This window comes from Mchenga conophoros, linkage group LG8, assembly GCF_057382185.1.
Source record: "Mchenga conophoros isolate Kocher_MC1m ecotype Shallow Benthic linkage group LG8, M_conophoros_male_GT1.1, whole genome shotgun sequence".
Classification (NCBI taxonomy): Eukaryota; Metazoa; Chordata; class Actinopteri; order Cichliformes; family Cichlidae; genus Mchenga; species Mchenga conophoros.
The window spans coordinates 3230262-3251405 of NC_140533.1; the positions used below are offsets into that span (position 1 = coordinate 3230262).

The window sequence follows — 21144 nt, forward strand, 5'->3', positions numbered from 1 at the left end:
TCTGTCTGGCTCCTGAATAGTAGCTGGTTCCACAGAAGATGGGCCTAAAAGCTGAAGGCTCGGCCTCCCATTCTACTTACCATTCTTGTTGTTCTCAGGAACCACAAGTAAGCCAGCAGTCTGACAACTGCTGTCATTACGCTCACTGCACAATTCTGGAGCAATTGAACGCATTTGCGTTTTTTAAGAAAGCCAGAAAATAATTGTTATAGCAGTCCAGCCTAAAAGTAAAAAATGTGTTAATATTTAAGCGGACAATGTGTTACGGCCGAGAGGGCCAGGCTGTGGGTGTGGACTCAAATGCAGACACAGAGGGAGGCAAAACGGGCTTTATTTACAGTGCCTAGTTAACTTACAAAGCAGGAAACTATGAATGCTATGAACTGAGAACCATGAGGTCAAACTATGAACATGAAACTGAGTGCTATGACTAGGTGCTAGATTTCATGGATGGATCCTGGGAATGGAAAAAGGGGCAGCGGCTTGGATGGAGGTACGCAGTCACTATAATGAGAGGAGACAAGTAGTCAGTGGCAGTCTAGTGAATCACAGCTGAAGGATTAGACTATGGTGGTTAGGGCTTACGCGTTGCAGGTTCAAGTGTCATGCGAGGAGGGGGTGTCCAAGGGGTTCTGGGTGAGGAGTGTCCAGAATATACTTGGAGTGAGGGACTTGGCAGGGAGGCAGGCAGGTGTAGTCCAAAGATGGAAAGGAAGCAACCAGATGACAGAACCAGCATCCAGGCGGAGATGTGAGTAGTTTAGTTTGGGAAGTGTGACTGCCAGGTGGGTCGTGAGTTAGCAGAAGATCTGGTCTGTTGTGAATGCTGGTCTTATATGCTGGTGACTTGATTGGAACCAGGTGTGGAAGCTGGTGGAGCCCAGCGGAGTGGAAAAACCCCGTACTCACCCGAACCATGACACAATGCAATTGAAAACGGCATTTCACTACACTTGGAATTTGAAGTACTGCTGTTATAAGTGTGTTAGCCCTGCGACAGACTGGTGACCTGTCCAGGGTGTACCCCGCCTCTTGCCCTATGACAGCTGGGATAGGATCCAGCACCCCCGCGACCCTGAAAAAGATAAGCGGAAGCGAATGGATGGATGGATGGATGTTGTTGTAAGTCCATGTTAGTAACTGCAAGTTTTATGTGCAGGTTTTTTACCCCAGAGAGATGTTTAACCAGCCCTATATTCTTAATCTGTTGTGTGAACAGGTCTGTATATTTCTTTTGTTCATCTATATATCTGATAGACATGGTAGACACACAGAGTTTGGAATTCTGTAATACTCTATTTTTACTTTTTTTTTTTTTTTTTAGATAATCAAGGACACTTACTCTGACAGCTGCGAGAAGATCAGCAAAGAGGAGAGAAGGAAGATGAAAGATCTGCTGGGTAAGATTTTGACAGTTTATCATAAACCTTAATGCGACAATGCTGCTTTTCCAATCATTATCCGCCAGTGGCTTGAAAGAATATGACTCAGTTACACCATTTTTGCCACCCACAATAGCAAATTTCAACATAGGAACAACTATAAACACCATCCAGGACAACAACATGAAGAAGAGGATTGTCATTGCAGCTCGAGACAACTGGGAAAACTACTTTACTCGTCTGTTCCCTGTGAAGGTGAGCAGACCAAAAAATCAAAGTAAAAAACATCCAAACTGTACTGTCCGTTCTGTGATCAGTCGAGTTCGGTTGCTGCTTCTCTGAGCTTCACTGCTCTTTGTGTGTTTAGCCAGCTGTATTCTACAATATACACTCTTCCACACCTTTATTTAGTATAACTATTCAAAAACAGGTACAGATTCAGGTTATTCTATCTAAGCAACCAATCAAATAGCAGCAACTCAATGCATTCAGGCATGTAGAGGTCCAAGAGGACCAAGAGGTCCTGCAGATATTTCAACATATATTTATATATGTTTTAATATTTCAGTAGCTGCAAATCTACCAGGATTTTCCCACACAGCCTTTGTCAATCACACACAGTTTTGTATGTGATTAAGATAAGATCTTATTCTAGCAGTCAGCCTCATTGATCATATGAATAGGGCATCTAACTAGCCAGAAATTTAAGGTCATCCAGGTCGTCATGTGTTCAAGAAATTCCTGCATTCTGGATAGATAAAGCTGGGTATCGTCTGCAAAGCAATGAAAACTTATGCTGTGCCTTCCAATTATACTCCATGTAATTAGCTACATTAAAAACGTAATTAGTCCTAGCACTAAACCCTTGGATTTCCATAATTAACATTTAACATTAACATTATGTGTGAAGAGGACTTCCCTGTTACATGAACAAATTGGAGTTTGTTTGATACATATGATTCAAACGGATGCAGCACAGACAGATTATGTATCAAACTGCACAGAAAAGTTGTCCGTTTGGTGAAAGAGCTTCCCCTGCAGCCTTTTATTCTGTGACACAGTTTACACAAACACCCATAGTAATTGAACTAAGATTTACAAATTTAAGTAACACAATTACAACATTTAACAATTTCAACCTAACAGATTGGATGGGGAAAAATGTGTGTAGAGTATGCAGGGTTCACCATGAGGTTATATTACTCTGATTGGTTGAGTATCTCCATGGTATCAGCTGGAAGATTGCACCATATGAAAAATAAGATTGTCAATTGATAAATTCAGATTCAACATTACTCTGGATTGTTTCTGCCCATTTTGATGTTTTTATTATAATAACATATACAGTATGTTCAGGGGTATATGATTGAGATATTGGGTCTTGATTGAGACACTAAAGTCATGAGCTGTGTAGTTTAAAGTGCAATACAGTAGAATCTATTGCACTTTACACTTCTTACAGATATTTATTTGCAAGCATCTCCTGTTTGTACGCAGCCAGACAGTGGGGATGCCCAGGTGTTGGGTGTCTCTCATCGCGGGATTCGTCTCCTTAAGATGGTGAGGGCATTGGGGATAAACCCCAAACATCTCCGGCTACTCAGAGGTTACAGGTAAGCATTTGCATGCACAAATTCACAGAGTAAGGGTATTTATTTGAAATACTTTCTCACTGTGTATGTACATTCTACATACTATCCATTTTTAATATTAAAATAAAAAATCTCATCTGGATCCATAATATACATGCTAAATAAATGATATAAAACGTAATTATCTCTACGTAAAGTTCATTATTTATTATCCTAAAACAGTCATTCTCAAACTGCAGGCTCCCTCTAGTGGTACACAGGAAGTCTCTGAAAAATATTTAAGATTAAATAATTATACCATGTTCTGACTGAGGGATTTCTGAAAAATTAAAATGCACAGCTCGGCCACATACGCTTTTTTTTCCACTCGATAAAAGTTAACGTAAGGATTCCCGATGGTTAGGGACAAATGCAATCACATGGCAGGGTGCTGTAAACAGACCAAACTTCAGTCAGGAGAACAACTGAGATAATCCATCCACAATATGAGGTTAGTCATTAATATACTGCTGCATGGGCTGGGCTGTAGTTAGATCGTAAGGGTTTAAAAACTGGGCTTTAAAATGAATAGTGGTAATAAAATCTGAGAGAGGCCGACAGTGATCACTGCCTTTTTTTAGGGGCTTGTTCAGATTAAATAGAACAAGATACAAAGCATTAAAACATGTTAAAAACACAACAGCCTTAATAAACACAGTAGTTTGGACCCGGAAGCAGGGTTATACGTCATCACTTAAAGACCAGACATCCCACCTACAGTTGTTATTATTATCATTTGTCACATCCTGTTTATGACAATTAAAATGAATAACATTCATATAAGAAATAAAATTGTCTCATGTAAACTGGATATGGGTTTAAATAGGCCTATACTACTGTACTTTTATGTCGATCATAAGTTCCATAACTTTAAAAGCGATATATTTTATGAGGTGGTACTTGTTGTGAAAAGTTTGAGAATCACTGTCCGAAAATATTATTTATTTATTTATCATCCTCATTAGCAAAATATGCCAGCCTGACCTGGAACTGCCCCCTAAATTGGCCAACACCACCTCTCCCCCTGCAGCTCAGCGAAAAACACACCTCATGGCCACAAAAACAAACATTGTTAACTTTGCCTGTCAGTCGTTTTCATAATGTGGCTTTCAAGTACAGTCCAAAGTTCACGCTCCCAAGATATCAGCAGCTATATTGTTCCACTGTTTTCATCAGCTAGATTAAGTTGCTATGGTAATAACTATCACAGGTCTCGTGTGCTATTCCTTATGGACGTTTTTGCTACATCTTTGATATTTTAATTCATTGTTGCTGTTGGTTATTGCATTAAATGTTAACGTGGGTCTTCATGAATAAAGTTTTGCAGAGGTGCTGTCAGCTGAACTTCAGGGTGAAGACACAGTGGCACTGAAGCTGAAGAGTGAAAAACTGGTGTTGCAGTCACGCAGGGCTCCACAGATCATTGCTATGATTCAGTCATTCATCCAGGAACTCATCAAGGTACTCTTTTTATAATCATAGTTCATTCCATGGTCTATAATTTTAAAGGTTTTCAGCTTATATTCACAGTCTCCTTGTCTTTAGAGCCTCTTTAATTTTAGTTCATCTCTCACTCCTCCCTTTAGGACTCAAACCATGTAGTTGCCCTGAAGAGTTTTGTAACAGATGACAAGAGTCTACTCAGCTTCAATAAGGGTGATATAATCAAACTGCTGCCAATGGAAGGGCTAGAGCCAGGTAAAGTCATGACTTGAATTGTAGTCATATGTTTATGTTAGTTACTAAGACAAATATTATTTTCATTGTTTCCAGTCTAATTAGATTTGTCTGTTTCACCAGGCTGGCGTTTTGGCAACAAGGGAGGACGTTCTGGTCTTTTTCCAGAAGACCTCACCAAGCCATCTGCAGCCCCAGACTACCACTGTCTCAATCTAAACCACAGAGATGAGAAGAGGAAAAGCATGAGGAAGACTCTCATCAACAAACACATGGGCAGCAGTAATTCAAAGCAGCCTGGAAGAGAGGCTTCACCCCACGGTTTGGTGCATGGATCTCTCCAGAGATCACAACAGAGCTCAATGCAGGGCTCAGTCCTCAACTTAGAGGTGAACTCACCGATGGCTGACTTTGCCATGAAGTACTTCAGGTAGGATAAAAGTATGCTAAGTATTATTGTGAACTATGCTGAAGTGGTTTGGGGTCATATAACATGGAAAGTATAACTTTGTTCCACCTTTCTTTGTTTATCGAAGACTGGGGACAACAGGTCTGCCAGCCAACGGAAGGAATTTTTCACAAGTGATTGAATACACAGAGGTAAGTGTTGCAGTCCCTCTGATGTCATATGACCACATGTTTTAGTGCGAAATTAGTTAGATCTAATGCTATAACCAATAGTTAATGCACACCTATAATAGATGCCTTCCTGCAGTAAAATATGCCTCTGAAAATAGAATAGAATAACTTTATTATCCACATCAATGGAAAATTGTCTTTCATTCACCAAGCCATGAACAAATTAGTCAAATCACTTTATATCATCGCACATTCATACATACACATACAAATACAACAGAACAAACACATCACAGCATGCCTGATTGGCCTTGGGACAAGGGCTGTACTGGGACAAAAAATCGGCCCGGGCATTTTGACTAGAGACGGGCCCACCAGGTATTATAGGAAAAACCATGAAGCCTTTGAATGAAAACAAACGCTGTTGTCACAGTGATGTACACTGTCTTGTTGGTATATATGTATCAGTCTAATAAACCTAAACCTACACCATCCTCCCTATTCTGGTATTCAAAACAGTACCCGAAAGTAGACTGCTTGGTCGAGTTAACCTCCTAAACCATCTAGAACACATGGTGAAAACCTGAAATTAAGACAGAGAAGACTAGAGGTGAGACATGATCATTACTGATGACAGATTTAGATATATTTTCATAAACCATTCATTTTCCACATCAATAAACAGCATGGCAGGGCAAAATATTTTTTCTAACATGGCAACCTTTAAAAAGTGAAAGGAGACAGAAAGACAGGTGAGAAAGAATAAAACTTAATTGACTTTTTGATGGCATTTTACACACAGTACTGGTACAGTATCTAGAAAATGTGGGAAAATACTGGAATCATATACAGTACTTAGCTACTTCTGAAGAAATTATGATGGGACCCTAAAAAAAATTACTATGTACAATAATGGATTTCTATACATTTTACATCAGATGAAAACGTTTGTAGTAAGATTCAGATAATTATTTGTTAAAAGTGAGACATTTTAAATGAGAATAAGGAAGAAAAGTATTTCCTTGTGCCCCCCTCTCCCTGTTAATGCCCTACATGCCCCCCTGGCAACACTTTGCTAGACCCGCCCCTGCACAGTTACCAGCTGGTAGCTACTTAAAAAAAGGATCCTGGTGTTATTTGTCTCTCAGAAACAGTTCATAACTTTCCTTCAACTGATTCATGTCACCTAAAAGGTAAACCTGTTTCTCCATCACCTGTTCAGCTCTGATGATTCAGTAAGGACATCTCCTGGTTTCATCTTCATGTTTCCCTCTCACCACATATCCAAACCGACATCATGACCAGCAGCTTTACAGCTGTGGCTCCAGCAAACATCAGCTGATACTAGAAAGTAATATTAAATAAATTCTAGCTGATCAAGCTTAAACGTGCTGCTGTTGTTTAGCGCGACATCCACTGGTTTCCTCTTTCTGGTGGACGATAAACAAACACGAGAGAAAAGCCAATCAGCTGATCACTGATTTAGTTTCATGATTGAAGTAGAAACAGGAGAGAGAGAGGAGAAGAGGCAGCTGTGCAGCAAAGACACAGAATAACTCCAGCTTTGTGTCTTTTTCATTGTAGCTGAAGTCCGGGACAAACCGTGTTCCTTTTCAGCTCAATACCAAACGCGCAATATTTTCTCTGAATACCAGACGATTCCGTTTTTACAGGACGGTTGGAAACTCTAATAACTAACCTTATAAATAAAATAAGATAAAACAAGTTCAACATCAATAATATCATAGCACCCGCCCAGCAGTATATAAAATCCGTCATGCTAGCTAGTACGCAGCACGAGTTATTGTAACTGACTGTAAAAAGTCAGCACAACGAAAATAAAATAAACTTGGTTCATATCTGACCCAGATAGACTGCAGGTCATAACTTCTTACCTGAAGTTCAGTTCACCGCCTCCGGTCTCTGCTCCTTCTGCCTTTCCGTCATCCACCTGCCAGCGTGTTGCGCCTGCTGGCCTCCACCACTTGCTAATGTTACTGAATCTGTAGAAGCTCCGCAATAGCCACCACCAAACAACTGAGTTATTTTTTCACATCTCCCTTCATCTGGCCAATCCACCACCTTTCAGTGTTTATACCGTTACGGGAAAAAATGGGAAAAAAACCCATCAGCCCATAAAAACGGAAAATCACCATCGGGCCCGATGGCCAGTCCAGCTATGCTTGGGACAAATGATTCCTTATAGGCTACATCTTTTTGCTAGCTAAAGGTGTCCTACAATGTCCAGATAAAGAGGGTGTTCACTAGGGCTGGGCCATATCATACCGTTCACGGTAATACCGGTATAATGTTGGGTAACGATAAGAAAATGAAATATGGCGATAGAATATGGGTAAAACGTGCATGCACAGTGCCTTTGTTTTCATACGCACATGGCGGAAAAAGCATGGTGGCAACGGAGAATGAGAAGGGTGAAAGCGGAGCGTTGAGTGAAACAGATGAACCAGAACTGGTTTGTAAAAATGCTGCAGCTTCACTGATGTGGAACTGGTTTAGCTTTCGTCCGTCAGATACACAACAAAGCACTTTTTTTGGTAGAGCATGCTAGCGGGCCGTCGTTATTACCGTGTTTTTTGGAAAATACGGCACACTTAAAATCAATCCTTTGATTTTCCTGAAAGTCGACAGCGCCCCTTATAATCCCGTGTGCCTTATGTATGAACTCTGGTTGTGTTTACTGACCTCGAAACGATTTTATGTACACGGCGCTCGAAAATCTGTCAAATGTTTTAGTACGACTTTGCTAAGCTACGAACCCGCACCGCTTGATGGATTGTCGAAGCATTAGGGCTTCGACAATCCGCGGAGTGATACGTACTCTGCTCTGTGTGTGTATAACTGTTTTTAAGTTTTGTGGATATTCTACATGGTTATGCTGAGGATATGTCGGCCAGTTTCCACTGGAAATGCCTTTTGGTTAAACTGTCAGCAAGGAATTTGCATTTGCACTGTTAAAGTTTTATATAACTTTAATGCACATAAAAAACAGCTGCTTGTTGAAGTGAAAATACATTTATGGTTTTTTGTTTTGTTTTTTTGCACAAATAAAGTTGTGGAGTTGTAAAGTGTTTGTCTAGTGTCAATTATATCATCAGTTATATCGTTATCGCAAATTTTCAGATGTATATCGTGATAAATATTTTTGGTCATATCGCCCTGCTCTAGTGTTCACAGTCAGCAATGATAGATCAGACTTTCCTCAAAACGGCCCAATGATAAAGCTATACAACAGTTCTGATAATCGCTTTGTTTTTGATGGCCACAGTCAGGTTGCTATACCAGACTGAAACTGAACATAAGGATCAAGTTTATCAGTCAAGGTTACATAGCCACAACGTTTTGGAAAGACTTTATCTCCAAAGCCTCTTAACATCCTAATAACAATCTCTGATTAACTTTCTCGCAAATAGAGTCAATATTAACCATGAAACTAAATGATGTATGTTCTCAAATATTTAAAGCTATTAATGATTTTCTTTCATTTAGAAATGCAATCTTTCTCTTACTGAGACAAACCTTGAGCTCTTTTGTCAGCCACAGCTTATTATTTGTGAACATAGTAAATTTTCTAGTTTGAATCACAGATTTCTCATGAAATTGTATATATGATGTAATGCATCAGTTAATTCATGTGGATCGTTAATTGTGTCAAAGAAGTTTGTTACTTCAAAACAGTGTCTTAATCTTCTGAAGGGAGGAGAAGTAATTGACACATAATTTTAACAAATAAAATAGATATGATCTAGAATCATCACACCTAGTTCTATCCAGAATCAACAAATTCTTTGGTGTTGTCCACTCCAAAGCCATCGATGGCTCTAACACTGAGGGATATTATAGAGACTTTGTGTGGATCAAATGAGTAACTCCCATGCTTTGGCAAAAATAACTGTTGAACATGATGAATTCAGACTGTATGGCATTTCCAAGATGTTTATTATACATATTTGAATCTAGTCAGTGTTAATGAAGCTTTGTGAAATAATAAAACTAAAAGCTAACTGTGATGTGTGTCTTTTTCACACAGACTCCCATCCAGGAATCTCTCATTCTCTATAATGACCCTGAAATCAAGGAGTTATCTATTCAGTGTTTCACAAGTGAGTGTACCCACAATAACACATGGTATTATACATTGAAACTTTTTTTCTGTTCTTTCTTCATCCACGCATTTGTCTGTCCTTTCAGACATGATGGAGTACATGGGAGACATGCCAATGAGGAAGAACAGCAGCCAGCCAGAGTGTCTGAGGCAGATTCTTCTGGTGAGTGCATATTCAAACAGTTTCTGTAAGTTGGGTGGACTTTTGTTTTAATAGTAATGACTCTCTCACTTCTGTTCAGCTAGGGAAGGAAAAGGAACTGCTGAGGGATGAAATATTCTGCCAGGTTATCAAGCAAACTACCAACAACCCAAAAAAGTAAGCCTATCAAAAGTAAAGAGTCTATTTAAAAGCCGTAAACTGCGATTGAACAGATTTGGGTTCTTAAAGAGATTTTTAATTTTTCAAATTTAACTTTTGTTTACAAATTGCACATTGACTGAGCTTGCATGAAGTTATGTGCTGTACTGTACTGTGCTCATTCATACCTGTTCAGGCAGATTGTCCAGCACTGCCCTTTCTGCCACTTTCTGTTTTACTTAAGTAACATTGAATGGTAGGTGATTAAAGACTTACCATGATTTTCAGTAATCACGTCTTATGCTTTACCTACACTTATAACTGATGAGCTTTGATAATAGCTTAAATAACTGTGTTACATTATGATACATTTATTAATAAGTTTATTCAATGCATGCAATTTACTGATGTTACTTGAAGTTACTTTAACTTCTAATGTTTCTTTTCAACTACCATAACACTAGCCAGTTATCATGTGCTGTATAACCCAGAAATCATCTTTTTAAGGTATTATTCTCAGGTATAAATAATATTATACATACTGAGTGTCACGGCGGTGGAACGGACTCAGGCGCAGACTGAGAAAGCACGGTTCAACAACTCTTTATTAATCACACTGGTGCACATGAAGGGGGGGTGGGGGGAAACACCAGGGTCCCGGGGATCAACAGGCTGGGGAGACACACTTCTTCGCACTCGCTCTGCTCCTCGTCCAAACAGTCTCCACACAAGCAGCTCACTCTCACTCACGGGGTCCAGGGGTCACAAAAGGGCTGATCCAGGTAAACGTATTTACACAGACGAGGGTAAGTCGAAGGCAAGCACGGGAACAGCAGAATCGCAAAGAAGCCAGGCGATACTAACAAGAGTTACTCAATATTCCAGTGACGAGTAGCTCAGAGCCCCTGCCTTAAGAAGAGCCAGAGATCAACTGCAAATCACCCGTGATCAGCTGCAGGTGCGTGGGCCAAGGGCGGGAGCCCAATCTGAGCTCCGCCCAGGCAGACAGGTAGGAGAGAGAGATAGAGAGAGAGAGAGAGCACAAGGCGAGGAGAGCAGAGAGAGAGTGAAACAACAAACACTTGTGGCCACACTGGGCTGGCCGGGGAGGCACAGGGACCATGACACTGAGCTTACATTATATTGCATCTTCTACTATTTCCTAAAACCGTGTTTTAAGATGGTAAATAATATATTTTTAAACTATTGATTGTGAATTATAGGATTGCAGTGCTAACTGTAGAATGGAATCAGATTTTGACAAAGATTAACCAGAAGTGTAGAACTTTAACAAGTTATCCAAAGCTTCAACTTCAACATTAGCACATTATTAGCAAAATAAAAGTCAACTTGAAGAACAACTGGATGCTTTCATTATGAGTCAGTTAGAAATCCAAAATATGAATTATTAGTCTTATTAGTCTCTTATTAGTCTTCCTCCAAGACAGCAACAAGATAGCACTTTGGGACTTGTTATTGGAGCCGACTAGAAAGACGGCTCTGATAAATACCACCGAAACACCAAGTTCATCAAAAAGGTTTAGACAAAAACATACGGAAAAATACAAAACAACGACACATCTTAAACAAGCTGTCTTGCTGTTAAGCAATATCACAGAAAACTATCCCCATTAAATAAAGATCAAAATGCACCTGCTGTTTCTTTTCCTGGAACAAATAACAAATATGGAAAGGCAAAAAAAGTATTAGTAAGATAAGAGATTCTTTGTGAAATGTTGGATCTGAGAAAAGCTTAAACACTATAATTGTTGAAAACCATGCAGTGTTTAATTTTTTTATATAAATGTAAGTTCTGTTTATCTGCAATTGAATATTTAAAAAGAATATTGTTTCAGTCGAGAGGTGGTGTTTATTGTTTATTTGCTTTTCATTCTCAACTTATTAATTTGATGACAGCTTTGTATTTTCTTACATTAATGTCATGCTTAGATGTATTTTTATGCTTTGTGGGACAATTTGTCATTTTTCTTTCATAAGTAATATAAATAATAAAAGTAATTCAAATAGTAAAGCAGGAATACAAACAAAGTAAGAGACTTCGGTAATATTGCTGTTTTGAGGATTATATTATGATAAAATTCCTTATTAATTAATGATTTCTGCAGGCATAAAAGGAAAAATAACTTGCAATCCACATTCATAGAGAGATAAAGGAGGTTTTGTCTTTATCTTTTAGATGAAAATAAAGAAAGGTAAAGGCTTTAGGCAGTCTCTTGTACTTGTACTTGGGGCATGTACAGTTTCACACTACAGTTACATTACACCTCAATCTAAAGTGGGAAAAAAGTGCAGTGTCTCAGGCTCATCCCAACACAGCACTGACCTCACAAAGGTGAATGCCATGGCAGTTCACCTTATAGATACAGTAAGCCGAGGGAAATAATAAGTGCACATGCCTCCATCTTTTACATCTTCTACTTTTACATGTTTTGCAAGATTGTAATATATAAGAGCTAAAAAGAGAATAGTGCCTTTTTATTATTTTTTATTTATTTATTATTTCTTTTAATTGGCTCTTTAGCATCATCTTTAGTGTTTAAAAATCCCTTACAGATTCAGGATCATTCATGCTTCTCACTTCCACTAACCGCTACATATCTGCAATAATTACAGTGCACTATTTACAAAAAAATTCAACGTTGATTTTTCTTTCTTTGATGTATTCTTTGCAATTATTATCTGATCTTGAATCTGCAGATCCAGCTGTTCCTTAGGTTGGCAACTACTCAGTGTGGTGGCTGGCTTTTTCCCTTGCTCTGCTACACTGCAGCCTTATATCACACGCTACCTCGATGACATCTCTCAGGATTATGTGCACCCATACCATGGTAGAGGAAGTTGTTTTGATGAGGAAAAAACTTATATGTCAATTTAATGTTTCAATAGCTTCTTCACTAATATGATGTCCTCCTCAGAACTGGCATCTTTGAGTCATGATAACCTCCAGCGCTCTCTTCGCTTTGGTGGTCGCCGCAATATCCCCTCATATCCCGAGATAGAAGCAATACTGGCAAGTTGACTTACTCACTCAAACAATACAAAGTTCTGATTGATCTGGCCTCATCATATAATAATGAATATTTCAGACTTTGCTCTCAGACTATAGACTTATTTGTGATTCTGACACTTTGTAAAAGTAGAATAAGATGCAGAGCTTTCAGCTATCAGGGCCAGCTCGGGCTTTTGGGAGACAGATGCCTTCTTTTCTTTTCTTTTAAGATTAAGCTTTCATTATATGAAAACTGTTATTTAGACTTTGATTAGGTGAATCATCCATTATTTAGGCTACTATTCATTTAGAGTGCTGGGGGAGTGCTTTTTTTGGACACTCCCTTTTTTCACTCCCCATGTGTTTATGCTCCAATATTGCATGTCATTAACTTTTGCTTAGTCTCTCTATGTGTTTATATGTTTTGTTCCATTTGTCGTTCTTGTTCTCTCTATGTTCTTTTTTTGTTTTTGTTTTTCTTCTCTTTCCGTTGACACCCAATCCAGCCACAGTAGATGACTGTGCCTCCTTGATACTGGCTCTGCCAGAGGTCTCTCCCTGTTCTTGGTTGTAGGGTCCTGACCCAGCTAAAAAAGAAAAGCCTTAAATGAACTGAATGTAATTAATTCAGCAGATCTCATTTTGAGTTTGTTTTCATTTTCTTCAGGCTGGCAAAACTTCTATCTATATTCCTATCCACCTGCCAGGAGGAGTGGAATTTCCCATACAAATAAAAAACTTCAGTGTAAGATTTATTTATACATATTTATTTATCCATCAGTAAAACCATCTTTATATTATTAATTATTAATATTCTATGCTGTAATTTTTATTGCTTCACATAGGTCACTGAAGATGTGGTAATGGAGTTGTGTAAAGAAATGGGCATCACCCAACTCAAAGAAATCAAAGAGTTCTCCATCCTTGTCATTAGACAACAAGGTAAACCAGAATAATGACATCTCTGTCTGACACAGAAAAAAAAGTTCAACTCAAATTAAAGTACTGTGTCTTTAAAGCTATTATGTGCAAATATATCAAAACATCTGCAATCCTATTTCTAAAAGGTAATTTGTAAATCTTTGAAAAACTATACATAGCATATCACCTTCATGTATAAATATTTGTGCATGTATGTATAATATTAATAATATTAAAATTTGAAGAATTTTATTAAAATTAAAAGAAGGGTAGAACAGGCTCACATTTACTACTGTTGCTTACTTTTTTTCATTATTAAAATAATGTTTCATAATGCTTGTTTGTTTTCACTATATTAGTACCCACATGGTGCTTTTACTGTAAAGTCATGGTTGCCTGAAATGAGAAATATTTTTCCTAAAAAAGGCATTGTCTTAACACCAAGGTATATAAAAAAAAACCAATACAGTGCAGAACAACTGAACCCAACCATTTCCCAACAAAACAGCACAAGCACGGGATTCCTCACTACAGGGTTCAAGCATTCAAGTTTTTCTTTTATGTTGTCCCTTCAGTGTAGATGTTTGTGGATACTTAAGAAAAAGATGAACAGATTTTTGCCCCCTTCCTTACTCCTCTGCTCCCCACTTCTTAGATGGGATGGTGCGTCCCCTTCATTTTGAGGAGTACCTGTTTGACTTTCTGGTGGAGGACAACTCAAGCTCCTTGTTGCTGAGAAGAGTGATGTGGAGAATGCCTCTTTCTTTTATCAATGACCTTTATGTGGATTTCCACTACCAACAGGTAACATAATGACTTGAATGTAGCTTGAATAATCTTATTCTAATCTAACCATTACTGCTTGTGTGTGTTTGTGTGTAGCTTCTTGCAGACTATCTGAGCGGACAACTGATGCTTCCTCCTGTCACAGGAGGGTCATCAACAATCCAGCAGATAGCAATGCTGTCAGCCCTGCAGCATCTGGCTCTGGGCCTGCAGGACCAGCCCTCACTGTGAGTTACACAGTCACAATAATCAGTTTAAGAGTGGACTGTTTATAAAAGACTACCTTTAATCACCTGTTGTTGCCTCAAAGAGCTCCATCTTGTGTGTGTTTCTGCTTTCTTTAAAAATCTGACTAATTAACATATTTTTGTTTGGTTAAATTCAAAATATAAAAATACAAATAAAAAGTTGTTTTTCCTTTACAGAGGTGTGATACTTGATGATACTTAATTTATTTATTATTATTTTTTAGAACAGCCATCTGATAACACATAATTGGGTAAAAAAAAAGTTTTATATTTTACATTTTTCAGTGATTTGAACTATTGCAAATATCTCAAGAAATATCATGCAGTCATCACTTAAAATGGTCAAGACAGAAGGTGGGGTGCTACGTTAGCAATTGAGGCTAGCAAGTTATATTCATAACTTTATCGTGGCAAATTACAGACACAGAAGTAATATAGTCCGGGGGCAATGACACATATTTAGAGCCTCAAGTAGACAGTAGAGGAACTGCACTGTTTTCGTTTCCAAGTTCAATGCTGGCCACTTGATTTTGCCAGGGTTGTGCTGGTATCCATCAAAGGGTTTTATCCAGTTTTGATGACTAAATGAGTAGGTGTGTCCTGATTTGTATTGTAAGCACTGAATACAGTGTTCCCGGACAATAAAGAGAAACACTTTTGAAAAACTTTCTGGCAAATTTTATTCTTTGAAACATGTCACTAACATCATGTATGTAATGTTAGTAAATGTACAGTATGTATATACTGATTTGTGCATTTCTCTTTAAGGTCAGAAATAAAGGGGTACCTGCCTTCACAGACTGGGCTCCGTAACAAAGTGGAGGAGATCCTCACTTTCTGTCAGGGTCGGATTGCTGCCATGCAGTCCCTTAGCCCTCAACATGCCAAAGTACAATTCATTGGTAGGTAGTATCTCTTCTCTAGCTCATCTTTTCTCTTCCTCCTCTGTTGATAATATTTGTCTAAATTCTGTATTTTTCAGAGGTTCTGAGTTCTCTGCCCCTGTTTGGATCCAACACTTTCCTGGCTGAGAAGGTAAGCCAGCGTGGTTGTCCTTCTCCGTGTGTGGTCTGCATCAACCAGGAAGGAGTGCTGTTCCTACACTCCAAAACACAGGTGCTGGTCTTTTAAAGAGTGTCTCTTGCCTTCTGTTCTTCTTTTCTGAACTTGATGATTTTTTCATAGAGTTTAGTGTTTTTTTTTTCATTAAATAAGTCTAAGATCCAGTCTGAAGCATAATTTGTCCTGTGTCAAGCCACAAATCTCTCTGCTAATGCTAACCAAAAGGTGTATGATACATCATATCAGCTGTTTTGTTGTTGTCTCTGTTTGATGCAGGAGCAAGTGTTTCGGATTCCTCTGACTGATGTTCAGTTCATGCGCACCATTCACCCCAATAAAAAAGGCAAGGTGCCAGCCGTGGACATTGACTATGGCAATCCAGCTGCTCCCAAAAAAATCACCATTCGTCTCAAACAGGTAATGACTTTTTGATCTGTTTTTATTTCACTGTGTGTGTTCTGTATTTTTCTGGAACAAAAAGGCATTTTCCTCGTTTGGCATCTTGGTGTGTTCCACAGTCGTATTAGAGGATAAAAATGTCCTGATACTTCTGCTGGTTTTTCATACTATTTGTTTTCCATAATTTGGCATTTCCAATTAATCTTTTATTCAATCAGTTGTTTTAACATTTGACCAAAGCATCCCTTAATACATTAAAAAAAACATCCATTCACTTTCTCCAGTGTTATAAATCCTCTCCTTTAAAGACTTTTTCAATAAATGATTACTCACATGTCAAAATGCTTGTCAATGATTTTGTGCAGTGGGTTAACTTCTAATTTGGTGTCAGGGACACACATCACCAAAGAAGTTGTCAAAAGATTTTTGCATTCAAGTCTAATTTAATTTTTAAATATCTGTTTCAGGCTAAACAGTTGTGCCACACCCTTGCTCTATTAATGGAAGAGCTGATTCGACCAGCAATTTCCAGTTCCATTTCAAAGTAGATTCAGTAGATACAGAGAGAAAAGACAGGTTTTGTTCTTTTTATTGTTATTGTTGTTTTATTGTTGCTATTGTTGAAACAAACTGAGTAGAAACATGCAGAAATGATCCTGATATGTGTGCTGTGTTATATGAATGGAAACCTGCAACACGTAACACTCATTAAGGAGCATACTAAGTTAGAGACAGTAAAGTATTAGAATAAACGTAAGCCTTAAATTTGATCATAATCTGAACTATAAACTGTTGTTGGAATGCAAAGTTGATTAATTATTGGAATGAATGCTGATGTCATTTAAGTAAATTAGCATCATTAAAGATTTACATTACCTGCTTAATAAATCGTATGTGCATTTTTTTCCTATCTTCTTTCACTAGTAGACTTCCATAAATGAAGTATAAATGATCACAGATGCAACCTGAAAGCTGTAATTCTGATCAAATTTACAACTCTGCAGTTAATCAAAGCAATAAATATTTTACTTTATGACAATTCACAAATGAGTACTCCATGACTGCACACCTACTGAGCTTTACTTAAGTATACATCAAGACAAGCTTTCTCAGTTATTCTTATTTCAATGTGATACGTATTTAGGAAGACATAATGTGGCTGGGCTCTCGCTTAGAGATGGGGTGAGGAGCTTGGTCATTCGGGAGGGACTCTGAGCACAGGCGCTGCTCCTCCACATCAAAAGGAGCTAGATGAGGTGATCCAGGCATCTCCAAGTCAGACCAAGACCAACCCCAATTCCAGAAAAAAAGTAAAATATAAATAAAAACCGAATATTTTATTTGCAAATCTCATAAACTCATAATTCACAATAGAAAATAGAAAACATATAAAATGTTTAACATTTTACTACTGCATAAAAAATATTCATTGAATTTAGATTTTTTTAAATTTTGATAATTTCAGTAAAATTCACAAATAATACATCTAACACTCTTAAGAGCTTGAAAAAAGAGGGCTGCTGGACTTCAAGTTTCTGAAGACATTTTACTTCTCATCCAAGAGCCTTCTTCAATCTATAACTATCAAGGAGCAAGCAGCCAAGAACATACAGGTACAGGTTTAATCTTCAAGAAATGGGTTTTATTATACTGCAAAACAAAGTTACTACAAAAATAATTCAAAATGACAGAAACCGTCGAATAGCTCATCTCTCTTGGGAACATCTTGCGGCTAACGAAAGCCACTCGGTGTCATTCATCCAGTGGTCCCTGTAGAAAAACAGCCCCCGGACCCTTATCCGAAGCATCAGTTTGAAGATTAAAACAAAATTTGGGCTATACAAGTCTGTACTCTTATTCAGTGACTGGAGCATTGCCTCTGTCTCGTCCGTCCACCAAATCTAGTTAGGACACCTAGAGCCTATTACATTGGTGAGGGGGAGACGCCCTGGCAGAGAGGGATAAATAGGGATACATCGGTGGTAGAACCCTGCCATGCCAAGAAAAGATGTAAGTTTTCTTGTCTGTGGCAAAGGGCAGGACTCAATAGCACCAATTTTGCTTACTTGCGGTTTTATCACCCCATTTCCTATGACAAATCCCAGATATTCAGTTTCATCTTCGACAAAGATACATTTTGATGGATTAACAGTTAGCACAGTTGCTTGGAGATGCCCTCATACCTTTGCTAGATGTTTGAGGGGTTCGTCTCAGGTATAGCTATATGTCATAATATCATCAAGATACGCTGCAGTGAAACACACAGTACCTCATCCATCAGCCTCTGAAATGTTGCAGGGGCTCTACGTAATCCAAAAGGCAGGACTGTGAATTGGAATAGCCTTCATGGTGTCCAGCAGGTGGTCAGCTCCCCTGAGCGTTGAGTGAGTGGTACCTATGTTAGGTATAATAATGAACAATAGCTTGTGAATTTAGACATGCAGACAGTGTCCCTTCACCTTTAAACCTCTACACTTTCTGTCTAAATACAGATGATAAGGTGGGTCATTGGGACTACTTGAGACAAAACAATATCTGGAGTCTCAGTCAGGGTTGCTTTTACGGTCACTAGGACAGCATGTTATTGGGTGAAAGATGAGAGAATAGGGAAAAGCATTTAGTACTCATGTAGCAGACTTCCCTTTTTAGGTGCTGTTACGCCGCTAGTCTAGGCGTGTAGAGACGCACATAAGATTCTGAGGAGAGAGAAGCAAGTACCCTCCCTGGTTCCCAAGCCAAACAACGAACCCGGTTATGAGTAAAAAAACAAAGGTGGCTCTCAGGTGACTGTTTCCTCGCGGCTACGTGCAGTGGGGCTAGGGGAGGGTCTGTGCTGACGGACGTGGGTTACTGACCTGGTAGCCTGGCTGCCCCTGGGTGGGTCCGGGATGGGCGTGAGGTTCTGGGGGCGCTCCGTCTCTGGGCTGGGGCCCGGGCCGGGCCTCGGGGGCTTGGGTCCTGGTTGGTGTGTTGCCGGGGTTGTGGGCGGGTGGGTGCATGGGGGCCCAGCCCTGGAGCAGGGTGCCGCCGGTGCATCGAGCCACCTGGGGGGCTCTTCAACTGGTGGGGGAGATTGTCACATCTTGCAGGAGCTTTCCTCTCCTCGGGAGCTCTCTCTGCAGGAGGGGGAGATACAGGAGAGGTGGAGGAAGATCTCAGCCTGGGTGTTTACTGTCTTATGTAGTCTGGAAGATGAGTGGATGGTGGGGTGGGTGCAGTTTTCTCTGTGGTGGGGTTGGGTGGACTGTCCTGGGCTCTGTGGGGCCGGGAGGCGCTGCTGCACTGGTCCCCGGTCTGGATGGGCCTGGGCCCCCTTTCCCTGGCGGGTCGCGGAGTATGGGAGTGCCTACTGGGGTCAGCGGGGGAGCTGGCCCCAGGGAGGGGTCACTTGCCCCTCCCTTCCTTCCCTCCCCATCTCCAGCTGCCTCCCTCTTCCCGCTCCTCCACAACCACCCACACATGCAGGACCTTGGAGTAGGGGTATGTCACCAGGGTGCAGAGGAGGCTACCCCCCCCCCCCCCCCCCTGTCCCCTTCTGGCTGCCTCTGCCTCAATTTTATCCCACAACTTAGACATTCACATTACTCACACTCTCATTACACATACATATAGGATCTTGGGGGTGGGCACGATACACGGAATCCAAAGTACCATCAGGGTGTACACCTCACCCCTGGCGTCGTTGCCCACCTCTCAAGGTTAAATACACGTAGACATTGAGGGCTAGCAGGAGGGACCATGCGCTTACCTGCTGCTCTCTGGCAGGTAGCTCCATGCCCCCCTGGGTTTTAAATGCACCTTAGAACACACATGCATCAACACTACAATGAGCGGGTGGAGGGAGGTTTGGAGTCTTCTCTCACCCCCATTCTCTGCGACCTGCTGGAGCGGGGTGGCTAGGAGGAGGAGTTGGCCGTCCGACTGCGGTCTGGAGTGTGGGGCCTCCCTGCTGCTGCGGAGTCGGGGCGGTCTGCCTCCCCCCACCGCAGGGAAAAGGGTAACACCACCTGGGTCTGGGTGCAGTTCCCCCTCCAGGGGCAAGGGTACCTAGACCCGGTTTGTAGAGTACGCTTGGGGAGTGTGATCGTGTGTACAGCGTCTCTTTATGTCTGTCTCCACGTTGGTTGAGTGTGGAGTAAGTGCATATGAGAGCATGAGGGTGGGAATGGATGTTTGTATATGTGTGTGCCTGTATGTCTGTGTCTATATGTCAGGTTGGGTATCAGACGCCACCTCTCTGGGGACATCTTAGGCCCTCCAAGGTTTGGAGGCCTATCTCCCCCTACCACCACTTCCCCTGCCAGTGGCGGACTCCCTCAGACATCGGTGCGTTGGTGGTTCTTTGTGTCCGGGAATGGGCATCCGGGTACACACCGGCTCACTCCTTGGCGGCCGCTTATCGGGGCCTGGAGCCTGGGGCTCGCTCGGGCCACTTCGGAGGTGGGGTGCCCCCGGCCTCTCGGCCTGGGGCTCGGTCACTCAGGCACGGCTGGCTGCCGGCGGAGCTCACGGGCGCGTCACTGCAACCCCCCCTGGCTTCTGCTCCACGGCTGCTGGGTGAGCCCTCATCTGGGACTCTCCTCAGCTCTTTCTGGGACAGTGGCGCGGCTGCCCCTCTGTTGGTCTTCCTTGGTCTCTTGTGTTCTGGGGGCCTCTGGATGTCTGGAGTCTTGATCTCCTCCATACCTGCTTCATGCCCTGGAGGACGGGGCTGTGGCCCCCCCACACCCTCTAGCAGATCATTACATGAAGGAACCTTTTAAAAAAAACAAGCGCGTCCATGCTCACAGGTGTACACACGGGTGATCACACCCACAAACTACACCCTTTTTGGCTCCTACCTCAAAGCACACTGTGTTCTGTTGATCTTATGTGCTGCACAATAATGTTTAATATTTAGTATTTACTGTCATATTCCCATATATCATTGTGATGTTGTTTATTCTATTACTCTCGTTTTCTTCTGCTTGTTTTCTTTTTTCTTTCTCAGCAGGTGATCCAGGTGATTGATATATGCATTTTTTT

At 40.6% G+C, this 21144-nt stretch overlaps 1 protein-coding gene across 2 annotated transcripts in view; it reads left to right on the forward strand.

Moving 5' to 3' along the window:
• Positions 1-17123, forward strand: part of LOC146567920 (unconventional myosin-XVB-like) — a 40699-nt gene extending 23576 nt beyond the window's left edge. For both annotated transcript variants that reach the window (XM_085283622.1, XM_085283623.1), the window contains exons 23-43: positions 1160-1219; positions 1325-1400; positions 1519-1637; positions 2880-2995; positions 4333-4474; positions 4600-4711; positions 4814-5120; positions 5227-5290; positions 9318-9390; positions 9479-9555; positions 9635-9711; positions 12412-12542; positions 12630-12724; positions 13371-13448; positions 13549-13645; positions 14280-14428; positions 14507-14637; positions 15427-15560; positions 15641-15774; positions 15997-16137; positions 16587-17123. In XM_085283622.1, the coding sequence (XP_085139748.1) occupies positions 1160-1219; positions 1325-1400; positions 1519-1637; positions 2880-2995; positions 4333-4474; positions 4600-4711; positions 4814-5120; positions 5227-5290; positions 9318-9390; positions 9479-9555; positions 9635-9711; positions 12412-12542; positions 12630-12724; positions 13371-13448; positions 13549-13645; positions 14280-14428; positions 14507-14637; positions 15427-15560; positions 15641-15774; positions 15997-16137; positions 16587-16667 (2394 nt within the window). In that variant the 3' untranslated portion in view covers positions 16668-17123. The remainder of the gene's footprint in view (positions 1-1159; positions 1220-1324; positions 1401-1518; positions 1638-2879; positions 2996-4332; positions 4475-4599; positions 4712-4813; positions 5121-5226; positions 5291-9317; positions 9391-9478; positions 9556-9634; positions 9712-12411; positions 12543-12629; positions 12725-13370; positions 13449-13548; positions 13646-14279; positions 14429-14506; positions 14638-15426; positions 15561-15640; positions 15775-15996; positions 16138-16586) is intronic.
• Positions 17124-21144: the final 4021 nt, after the last annotated feature.